At 36.6% G+C, this 12,500-nt stretch overlaps 1 protein-coding gene across 1 annotated transcript in view; it reads left to right on the forward strand.

The window, feature by feature from the left end:
- The window catches only part of rapgef5a (Rap guanine nucleotide exchange factor (GEF) 5a), a 107,748-nt gene that overhangs the window by 80,649 nt on the left and 14,599 nt on the right, over positions 1-12,500 (forward strand). The window contains exons 12-14 of the mRNA XM_056479973.1: positions 1-64; positions 2,582-2,726; positions 8,204-8,295. The exon at positions 1-64 is cut by the window's left edge and continues 15 nt beyond it. Coding sequence (XP_056335948.1) covers positions 1-64; positions 2,582-2,726; positions 8,204-8,295 — 301 coding nt within the window. The remainder of the gene's footprint in view (positions 65-2,581; positions 2,727-8,203; positions 8,296-12,500) is intronic.

Consider the following 12,500-nt stretch of genomic DNA (forward strand, 5'->3'; position numbering starts at 1 on the left):
ATTTTCTGTTGACGTATCTGGTCTTCATGTCCACCAGTGAGCTCTGCCAGGCCCTGCTGGGACAATATCCTTCAAAATCACACCACAACGCCCATATATACATTCACAATCAAGCCCGAAACCATTCATACCCCTGGCAAATTCTGACTTGAAGTTACTTTTATTCCACCAGCAGATTTGTTTTTGACTGGAAATGACACCGGCTTCTCCCAAAAGATAATAAGATGATGTACAAGAGGCAGCATCGAGGAAAAATAAACTAATCTCAGCTTTTATTTACATTTGAACAAAAACTTTAAGTCAGAATTCGCCAGGGATATGAATCATTTCAGATATAAATTAATTAGTTGTATTTTATTAGCTTCTACTCCTACCTCAACCATAAATCCAACACTGACAGTAATATAAAAACAGTAATTATACCAAGTATTATTCATATTATTTATTAAATCACCCATTCAATTGTATTCTATTTACATCTACCCCCTAACCTTAAACCCAACTCTCACAGTACTGTAAAAACAGTAATTATACCAAATATTATTCATAGTATGTGTCAAATTACCCATTAAATTATATTTTATTAACATCTACCCCTATACCCAATCATCACAGTACTGTAAAACAGTAATTATACCAAATATTATTCATATTATGTGTCAAATTACCCATTAAATTATATTTTATTAACATTTACCTCTACACCCAATCCTCACAGTACTGTAAAAACAGTAATTATACCAAATATTATTCATATTATGTGTCAAATTACCCATTAAATTATATTTTATTAACATTTACCTCTACACCCAATCCTCACAGTACTGTAAAAACAGTAATTATACCAAATATTATTCATAGTATGTGTCAAATTACCCATTAAATTGTATTTTATTAACATCTACCCCTATACCCAATCCTCACAGTACTGTAAAAACAGTTATAATACCAAATATTATTCATATTATGTGTCAAATTACCCATTAAATAGTATTTTATTAACATCTACCTCTATACCTAACCCTCACAGTACTGTAAAAACAGTAATTATACCTAATATTATTCATATTATGTGTCAAATTACCCATTAAATTGTATTTTATTAACATTTACCCCTATACCCAACTCTCACAGTACTGTAAAACAGTAATTATACCAAATATTATTCATATTATGTGTCAAATTACCCATTCAATTGTATTTTATTAACATTTACCCCTATACCCAATCCTCACAGTACTGTAAAACAGTAATTATACCAAATATTATTCATATTATGTGTCAAATTACCCATTAAATTGTATTTTATTAACATTTACCCCTATACCCAATCCTCACAGTACTGTAAAACAGTAATTATACCAAATATTATTCATATTATGTGTCAAATTACACATTAAATGATATTTTATTAACATCTACCTCTATACCCAATCCTCACAGTACTGTAAAAACAGTCATTATACCAAATATTATTCATATTATGTGTCAAATTACCCATTAAATGATATTTTATTAACATCTACCCCTATACCCAATCCTCACAGTCCTGTAAAAACAGTTATAATACCAAATATTATTCATATTATGTGTCAAATTACCCATTAAATTATATTTTATTAACATCTACCCCTATACCCAATCCTCACAGTCCTGTAAAAACAGTAATTATACCAAATATTATTCATATTATGTGTCAAATTACCCATTAAATTATATTTTATTAACATTTACCCCTATACCCAATCCTCACAGTACTGTAAAAACAGTATTTATACCAAATATTATTCATATTATGTGTCAAATTACCCATTAAATTATATTTTATTTACATTTACCCCATACCCAATCCTCACAGTACTGTAAAACAGTCATTATACTGAGTATTATTCATATTATTTATTAAATTACCCATTAATTGTACTTTATTAATATTTACCCCTACCTCAACCCTAACCCTACCTCTCACAGTAATGTAAAAACAGTCATTATTGTTGTACAGTAATAGTATTTCTGTAATAATATTAATAATGCTTCATGCTTCATTCCGGCCACAGCTGTATCCCTTTTAGACTTTACCTAATGGCGTGTCCTTGCAGCCAGGGGCTGATTCAACCAATCTGCTGCTTAGGGTCCCAAGACATCTGGGGGCCCCCAATAAATATCTAGAAGCTTCTTTAAATTAGTATAAATCATATTGTCTATAGTGAAGGTCTAACAAATACAATTTTAACATAATTATTACATCAGTGCAGATGTGTCCCCCCCACACACTCCCAAACATGGAGCAGTCCAGCAGTCAAATCAGCTAAAAATTTAGTTTTTAACATTATTTTTGTTCATTTTAAGAAAAACAAATGATTTAAAATGTCGAGATTGCATTAAGATACAAGCAAAATAAAAATAAATAAATGAATGAAAATACAAAGGCTGCATATTAGGATTATTTGGGGCTCCGTGGCTGTAATAGCTTAGGGCCTCAAAATAAATCTGCAGTGTTGTGAGTTTAGAAGAGCTGGAGAGTGTGTCTGTGCTGCTGCCGTGTTGTTTTTGTAATTATTTTTCTTTAACTCCATCTCACCTACTGTACGAAGCGCTGCCGTGGGAAGGAGGAAGGAAAGGAGGCCCTCTACAGGAAGAGGAAAGTACTGCATCTTGTGTCTCAGTGGAGCTCGCTATATAAGGACTTCCTGCGCGAGGAGGAAAACGTCAAACTCTTCATGAAGGTCAGTACATTCCACAGACACTGTGTTAAATGTGCATTAAATATGTAGCAGTGGACTCTGTGTGGAAGTGTTATAAATGTAATTTGAGCAGTCAAGCGTCTGTGTTAGTGTGTTGTTTTTATTACTGGGGTTTTTACAGAAGTGAAGAATGTAAACACACGTGTAAAATGAACACTTGTACTTCAAAATGCTGATATAAAATTACATATGTTGTTTAATATAATTAATCATTTCTGCTGGTGACATTTCCACAAATGTATTTATTGTTACACAATATGTAAAAAAATCTTTAGATTATTAAAGTATTTATATAGTAATCGTATTTAATTTTATTTACACATAATTTTATATACCTTTTCATCCAAGATTGTAAATTAAATTTCTACCAGCATTTAAATATTCAAATCTATTTATTTAACATTTCTAGAATTATTTTCATAATTTTTACTCTTTTAATAAAGTATTTATATATATTTTTATATACTTTAAATACAATTTCCTGCAGAATTTTACACCATTAACTCAAAATACTACATTCATTTATTCATTTTCATTCGGCTTAATCCATTATTTATCAGGGGTTGCCACAGTGGAATGAACCGCCAACTTATCCTGCAAACGTTTTACACAGCGGATGCCCTTCAGGTGCAACCTAACACTGAGAAACACCCATACACACTCTTTCACACACACACACACACACACACGCACACACGCACACACGCACACACGCACACACACACACACACACACACACACACACACACACACTCATATGCTACGGCCAATTTAGTTCACCAGTTCCCCTATAGCGCATGTGTTTGGACTGGGGGAAACCGGAGCACCCGGAGGAAACCCACTCCAACACGGGGAAAACATGCAAACTCCACATAGAAATGCCAACTGGCCTAGCTGGGACTCGAACCAGCAACCTTCTTACTGTGAGGTGACAGTCAGTGCTACCCACTGCACCACAGTACTCAAAATACTACAAATTATATGGTTTTTTTTTACAGTATTTTTATTTATTCTGTTATTTTTAGGTATTTTATTTAGGGCTGTTAGAAATATTTTCTAAAATATTATAAAATGAATACATTTTATTAATGTTTTATTAATAATACACTTTTGTTCGAGACTTTTGCTCAAATATAATTCAAAACATGCATTTTTTATTTATAGTTTTATAATATCGTTTTTAAAAATCATTTGTTATAATTTTTCTTCTTTTTCATCTTTTTTCTTCTCTTTTTCTTTAATTATTTCTTTCTTTCACTCTTTCTTTGTACATTTTGTTTAACACTACCAGCATTTTTGTTTTCAGAAATATACTTAACACACTGAAAAAAATAATTCAAAGACAATTCCTTGGATTTACTACATTTTTTTAAGTTAGGTGGTTGTAAACAATTTGTTTGGGCTAAATTTAACCAAACAACTTAAGTTGAACGTTACTAAATTTATTTTGTTTGTTTAAATTCAACACAAATAAATTGTTTGCAACATTTTTTTCAGTGCATTTCTCAAGGAAAATTCATTCATTCATTCATTCATTCATTCATTCATTCGAACATTTTCTTTTTATCTTAGTCCCTTTATTAATCCAGGGTTGCCACAGCGGAATGAACCGTCAACCTATCCAGCACATGTTTTACACAGCGGATGCCCTTCCAGATGCAACCCATCACTGGGAAATAAATTGTGGAGTTTTATATATTTTGTTTATGGCTTTTAGTAAAATTTCTAGCAGTGGTAAATTATATTTAGTATATACTTAGTGATTTATATATTTAATATATTAAATTATATAAGTAAATTATATTTAGTAGTAAATATTTTCTCAAAAGTTTTAACATTTTTATTTTATTAGTGATACATTTTTACAGACTTTTGCACAAATATTATTCAAACATGCATCTTTAATTTATATATTCGACTTTCTTTCTATTTTCTCATCTATAATTTCATGAATATTCAAAAAAATAAGGGCGGCACAGTGGCTCAGTGGTTAGCACTGTCACCTCACAGCAAGAAGGTCGATGGTTCAAGCCTCAGCTGTGACAGTTGGCATTTCTGTGTGGAGTTTGCATGTTCTCCCCGTGTTGGAGTGGGTTTCCTCCGGGTGCTCCGGTTTCCCCCACAGTCCAAACACATGCGCTATAGGGGAATTGGATAAAATAAATGGGCCGTAGTGTATAAGTGTGTGTGAGATTGAGTTTGATTGGGTGTTTCCCAGTACTGGGTTGCGGCAGGAAGGGCATCCGCTGCATAAAACATGTGCCGGAATAGTTGGCGGTTCATTCCACTGTGGCAGCTCCTGATGAATTATGGGACTAAGCCAAAGAAAAATCAATTAATGAATTAAAAAAATTAAAAGTCATGGCTGTGAGGCACAATCTTCTACAATTATGTATTATGACATTTCGTAATAAATATATAGCCTCACTCACAGTGGAATCTGATTGGCTCACAGTCCTGCTCTGCATAGCTGCATATAGACCTGACATGTGTTCTGATTGGCTTTGAAGTCTGTGCGTGTGTGTGTGTATATTTGTGTGTGTGTGTGTGTGTATATGTGTGTGCGTGTGTGTGTGTGTGCTGGTTCAGTGTAAGAGTGTTAGTTTAGCACCAGTGACTCACGGTTCTCCTCAGGGATCTTCATCCTCATGTCTGGACTTGAGTTGCTATAATGGTTTCCCTCAGTTTCACTCCTGAGATCCTCTTGTCTGCTCGCTGCCGAAGGCCACATGCTGATGAAATATTCACAAAACACTTTCAAGAGTCATTAAAAGCACCAACTGTGTGTTAACTCAGTGTGGTAGATGTATGAGTGTGTGTGTGGGATTCTCTAGTTGTTGTTTTAACATAGCCTGAAGTGCTAAAAATGCTAATAATGACTGAAATGCTGCTAAATTCAAGCTAACGCTACGTTTACTGTTTGTGTTCTTGTATATATTTTGTGTTTAGGCAGGTTTTTAGTTGCATGTAGATGTTTTTTGCGTGTGTATGTCATTGTTTTACCTTCTGGAGTTACACACACACTCATACACACACACTGATCAGAAAAGCACATGTTGTTCCTGTCTGTCTTTGTCTCCGCTCTTCTCACTGCAGTGACGGGGCTGTTTGACACTCACCGTGTACATCATGCAGCGTTTCCCAGGTGATAGTTGCCTGGTAACAGACAGATTAGTGTGGAACCGGCCCAATAAGAGACACACTCAGAGGACGAGTTGTGTGTTACTGCCTCAATAACACGCATATACACACTCACTGAGGAGGACGAGTTGTGTTACTAGCTCAACACACACACACAGACATACACACTCACTGAGGAGGACGAGTTGTGTTACTAGCCCAACACACACACTCACTGAGGAGGACGAGTTGTGTTACTAGCCCAACACACACATACACACTCACTGAGGAGGACGAGTTGTGTTACTAGCTCAACACACACACACATACACACTCACTGAGGAGGACGAGTTGTGTTACTAGCTCAACACACACACACACACACACTCACTCAGGAGGACGAGTTGTGTTACTAGCTCATCACACACACACACACACACTCACTGAGGAGGACGAGTTGTGTTACTAGCTCAACACACACACACACACACACACACACACACACACACACATACACACTCACTGAGGAGGACGAGTTGTGTTACTAGCCCAACACACACACACACACACACACACACTTACTGAGGAGGACGAGTTGTGTCACTAGCCCAACACAAACACACACACACACTTACTTAGGAGGATGAGTTGTGTTACTAGCTCAACACACGCATACACACACACATACACACTCACAGAGGAGGACGAGTTGTGTTACTATCTCAACACACACACTCACTGAGGAGGACGAGTTGTGTTACTAGCTCAACACACACACATACACACTCACTGAGGAGGATGAGTTGTGTTACTAGCTCAACACACACACACACATAGACACTTACTGAGGATGGGTTGTGTTACTAGCTCAACACACACACACACATACACACTCACTGAGAAGGACGAGTTGTGTTACTAGCTCAACACACACACATACACACTCACTGAGGAGGATGAGTTGTGCTACTAGCTCAACACACACACACACACACACACACACACACACACATAGACACTTACTGAGGATGGGTTGTGTTACTAGCTCAACACACACACACACACACACACACTTACTGAGGAGGACGAGTTGTGTCACTAGCCCAACACAAACACACACACACACTTACTTAGGAGGATGAGTTGTGTTACTAGCTCAACACACGCATACACACACACATACACACTCACAGAGGAGGACGAGTTGTGTTACTATCTCAACACACACACTCACTGAGAAGGATGAGTTGTGTTACTAGCTCAACACACACACATACACACTCACTGAGGAGGATGAGTTGTGTTACTAGCTCAACACGCACACACACACACACACACACACACACACACACAGAGAGAGAGAGAGAGAAAGGCAGTGTTACTGCCCTTTGTAAGTTATTAATTGCAACCTAACAGGCTCCTCCTCCTCACCATTTCTGTTCGATGTCAAAACGGACAGCTGGAGGGGCGTGGTTAAGTGTGTAAGCCCCGCCCAATACCTCACGCAGACATAACCTAAGAATTTAACTGAAAACAAGCAGGAAGTGGGCTGTTCATTCCGCTGTGACAGTGCGTTCTTATGCGATCTTGCGTCCTTGTGTTCTCATGTTACGTCATCACCAACCGCCAAAGATCAGTTCCAAAACTCAAGAACGCATGACGATTCCCTGATGTGTTCTTGGTATCAATGATGCACCGATGCCGATTTGAGTACCGAACTCGCTCTAGAAGTCCCAGAAGTCATTGCAACTGAATAAAGAACGTGGGAAGCACAGTATTTTGTATTTATTTAATATTACAGTTCAGAAATATAACTTATTTATCTCAGGAGTTTCCACAAATGAGACGGGAAAAATCTTAATAGAATCATAAACACATTAAGGGTGTTTATTTGCTAAAATTTATATTAAAATCCATTTTATTTGTATTGTGCAAAGTATATTTGTAGGTTTTCTGACATATTATATATATATATTGAATTATGAGTGCTGTAATGTTTCAATAATTTTCCGTTAATAATGCGTGAAGGTCATGAGACCGTCAGGAAGAACGCAGTATCTCATTTCCCAGAGGACCTGTTCTGTGTTCTCGTGGTCTCCCGAGTTCGTTCTTCCGAGGTGACCTGGCAAGACCGCTCTCCACGAGAACGCAAGTCTGCTCTCTGCATTCTTGGAATTGAGAAACAGCCGGAGACTAAGCTGAAGGAAAATGATTTCAGATTTGAATTTTAGATTAGCAAACAGATGAATTGTTCACCGCAAAGCTAACAGATGTGAGCTAACAAAATCAATATGGATAGTTTTGATCTCATGTGTACTTTCACTCTTCTCATTCTGCAGACATTATATCGATACGTGCTGGAAGACGTTTATGAGTTTCCCACACTGGAGAAGGACCTGAAGGAGTTCCAGAAACTTCTGCGGCGGAGACAGTGAGTGTTGTTTTCATTTAGCAGCATTAATCGCTTCAACATCCACAGATTTTTATTTTTTTATACCTGTGAGGCCTTTACAAGTAAACTGACACAAATGCAGTCGAACAAACGTGTGCTGAGGATGGGAGCGAGTCTGTGTTGAGCTCTTTATAGTTGTCGTTTCGATAAGCTTAGTCTCAGTGTAGTCAGATTAGCGTGGAACTGTTCCCGCTCGGCCTGGATCCCATGTGCAGGTTTGTGGCGGTGGAGGGATTGGCAGCAGATGTTGGTAATCCCAGTAAATGAGGCAGCAGGCCTGCAGGTGTAATTATGGCTGGTGAAAGGGGCGGAGATTCATTGAGCTCATGGTCTGATTGGCTTCCTGATGAGCAGATGGGTAATTGGGCGTGACTGTCTGTGTGTGAAATGAATAAGTGTGGTTTATTTATAAACTAATTTCGAGAGGAGCGCATGCTTATGATTATGGTCCATCAGTAGCCAACACACGATCCACCAGTGAGTCAATTTCTAACTCAACATAAATAACCAGAAATTTTTACCTCAGTATCTTCGTTTTGAAGAATCCCCCCTTCCATCCCTACTCCTCCTCCTTTTTTAGACAGGGCGGCACGGCGGCCCAGTGGTTAGCACTGTTTCAGGCCAGCCAACATTTCTGTTCTGTGTTTCTGTTCCCCGTTTTCCTCCCACAGCCCAAAGACATGCGACATAGGTGAATTGACCAAACCAAATTGGCACTATAGATGAGTCAGCAGCATATTTCCACAGCTATTCATAATTCGACATTTATACAGTAGGGGTAGTTCTCGAGATCTACCCGAGCTCAAACTCCCTTCTCACCCTTTTATTGGGAGGGAGCCCCAGGCTCGAGGATCTTTTGAGCTTAGGGCTCTCTCCCGGGACAGCAAGCCAAACACGCTTTAATACCAATTATCAGCTAAGGGTCTCTTGAAAGGACTGAAAGTGTCGTTAGCTGGGTTTCCATCCTAATGTGTCGCAGATCTTTTCCTAATAAAATGTCCTCCTTTCCAAAAAAAATTATCCAAAATGCAATTTAGGTGAGTTTACATTAAGTTGATAGAGTGGCTGACTGTAGTATTGCTAATCTAGCAACCAACAGCAAACAAGGCAAGCTTAATGAAGACAGCTGATTGTAGTACAGTGAGTGTAATGTTCGCTAAGTCTGAGTTTATTTGGTAAATGTGTGCAATTTTAGCATGAACCCTTTTCACACAAGTCCAAAAGCACCTAAAATGAGTGTAAACTTTTTCGCGTGTGAATTAAGGGATTTTATTCGAAATTTGGCGTTTCCATCATTCGTTTCTCATGCGATACTTTAAAATGCACATTAACACAGAGTGATGGAAAGCCAGCTAATTATATTATTAATTCATTAACTGAGTCTCCATTAATCTCTTGTTGGTGCTTTAGAGTTTCACGTCTCAAATTATGTTCATATTGGCTTGAGATCTCAGTATGAACTCAAGCATATCTCATCGAGTTCATTTGAATTGATTTAAAATCTCGTTTTTTTCCCTCTTTGACATGTTCATAAACCATATCAATTTACCAACATTGTCAGAGATCTCAGTGTGAACCCAAGCGTTACTTACTATCAACCTACTAATGATAACTGACTTATTTAATTTATTTTTCCTGGATAGCAGTAAGTTAAATTTGTATATTCAAGTAGGTTCACAACACAAATATAATTTAAAAAAAAAAAACAAATGTTCTTATCAAGCTGTTATGAATTGATTTTAAACACCAGTGACACTTTTTACTTGAGTTTTTTTATTTTGCTTAAGAGTTTACGAAAGGTCTCATCACGAAAAGCTGCTGGATTTGACAATAAAAGTCACATGATCTCAGCACTTTTATCAGACAATCCAACTAAAATATAAACTCAGGAGATTAACAGTAACATAACAGGTTACAGCAAAGTGTTAATTAACCTGGACAGTTAACTGAAGGCATATAAACACAAGAGGATGGAAACTAAACAAGACACAGGTGAACATAATCAATAAACAAGTGATTAACCACAGAGATAAGATGTAATCAAGAACTAACAAATGGCACTATGGTTTCAGACACCATTATAAATAGCGGGTCTCTCAAATAGTACACTCAAATAGTACACTGTGGGATCCAGGACCCTTTGAAAGGATGATGCCAACCATCGAGGATTTCGAGAATAACACATACACTTAATACACAAATACACTTCATTAAACATGTACACATAGACATCACCATATATAATAAATTGTATTTGATAGTAACTTGAACTTAATTTGATTGTTATGCAATAATGTGCATCTTTTGTAAAGCTGCTTTGATACGATAACTATTGTAAAATGCGCTATGCAAATAAACTTGAATTGAATTGAATTTAAGGGTATAGAGGGCATTTTCAGAGACAGCCATGTGGGAAGTATGTGTTAAAAGTTCCAAGAACTGAAAACAAATGTGACAAGATTAAATGGAGAGCAAACTTAGACATTTAGGTCAAGTCAACCACAATATAAATTGAGGAGATTAATAGTAACATTACAGGTTTTGATTAACCTGGACAATGAACTGAAGGCATATAAACACAAGAGGATTGAAACCAAACAAGACACGGGTGAACACAATCGGTGAATCAATGATTAACCACAGAAACAAGCTATTAACAAGAACCGACAATGACTTTATGGCACAAAGGTTTCAGGCACTATTATAAATAGCAACTCCCTTAAATAGTGCACTATTAAAGGGAACAGGGGGCGTTTTCGAATACATCCATAGACAAAACTAGGAAAAATGTGTTAGGTTCCAAGAACTAAAAACAAATGTGACGAGATTAAATGAAGAGCAAACTTAGACATTTAGGTCAAGTCAGAGATAATCATAAAGGTTTTGTTTTTCTCTCTATAGATTCACAACAGAAATATAATTAAACATTTCTCAAGCTATCAAGCTATTTTGAATTGACTTTATACACTTCATTTTCTTGCAGTCATGAGTGACACTTTTTACTTGATTTTTGCTTTAAAGTTTCACGAAAGATCTCATCACATAAAGCTGCTAGATTTGACAATAAATGTCACATGATCTCAGCACATGTATCAGATAACCCAACCTCAATATAACCTCAGGAGATTAATAATAACAGAACAGGTTTTGATTAACCTGGACAATGAACTGAAGGCATATAAACACAAGAGGATGGAAACCAAACAAGACACAGGTGAACACAATCAATGATTAACCACAGAAACAAGCTATTTACAAGAACCAACCAAGGCTTTATGGCACAAAGATTTCAGGCACTATTATAAATAGCAACTCCCTTAAATAGTGCACTATTAAAGGGAACAGCGGGCGTTTTCGAATACATCCATAGACAAAACTAGGAAGATTGTGTTAAAAGTTCCAAGAACTAAAAACGATTGTGACGAGATTAAATGAAGAGCAAACTTAGACATTTAGGTCAAGTCAGAGATAAACATAAAGGTTTTGTTTTTCTCTCTTTACATTCACAACACAAATATAATCAAACATTTCTCATCAAGCTATTTTGAATTGACTTCCTACACTTCATTTTCAGTCATGAGTGACACTTTTTACTTGAGTCTTTTTTGCTTTAAAGTTTCACGAAAGATCTCATCACATAAAGCTGCTAGATTAAACAATAAATGTCACATGATCTCAGCACATGTATCAGATAATCCAACCTCAATATAACCTCAGGAGATTAATAATAACAGAACAGGTTTTGATTAACCTGGACAATGAACTGAAGGCATATAAACACAAGAGGATGGAAACCAAACAAGACACAGGTGAACGCAATCAATGAATCAATGATTAACCACAGAAACAAGCTATTAACAAGAACCAACCAAGGCTTTATGGCACAAAGATTTCAGGCACTATTATAAATAGCTACTCCCTTAAATAGTGCATTATTTAAGGGTATAAGGAGCGTTTTCAAATACAGCCATAGACAAAACTAGGAAGTATATGTTAGAAGTTCCAAGAACTGAAAACAAATGTGACGAGATTAAATGGAGAGCAAATTTATTAATTTATCAGATGTTTTTATCTAAATCTATGGATTATTATTTTATTTTTAGGAGGTTTCCAGACGAAAGCGTCTACTGCATACAGAGAGGAGTGTGTCATTTGTACTTTTGGGTCAAGATCTCAGTGTAAAC

The sequence above is a fragment of the Danio aesculapii genome, chromosome 19 (assembly GCF_903798145.1).
Source record: "Danio aesculapii chromosome 19, fDanAes4.1, whole genome shotgun sequence".
NCBI classification, from domain to species: Eukaryota; Metazoa; Chordata; class Actinopteri; order Cypriniformes; family Danionidae; genus Danio; species Danio aesculapii.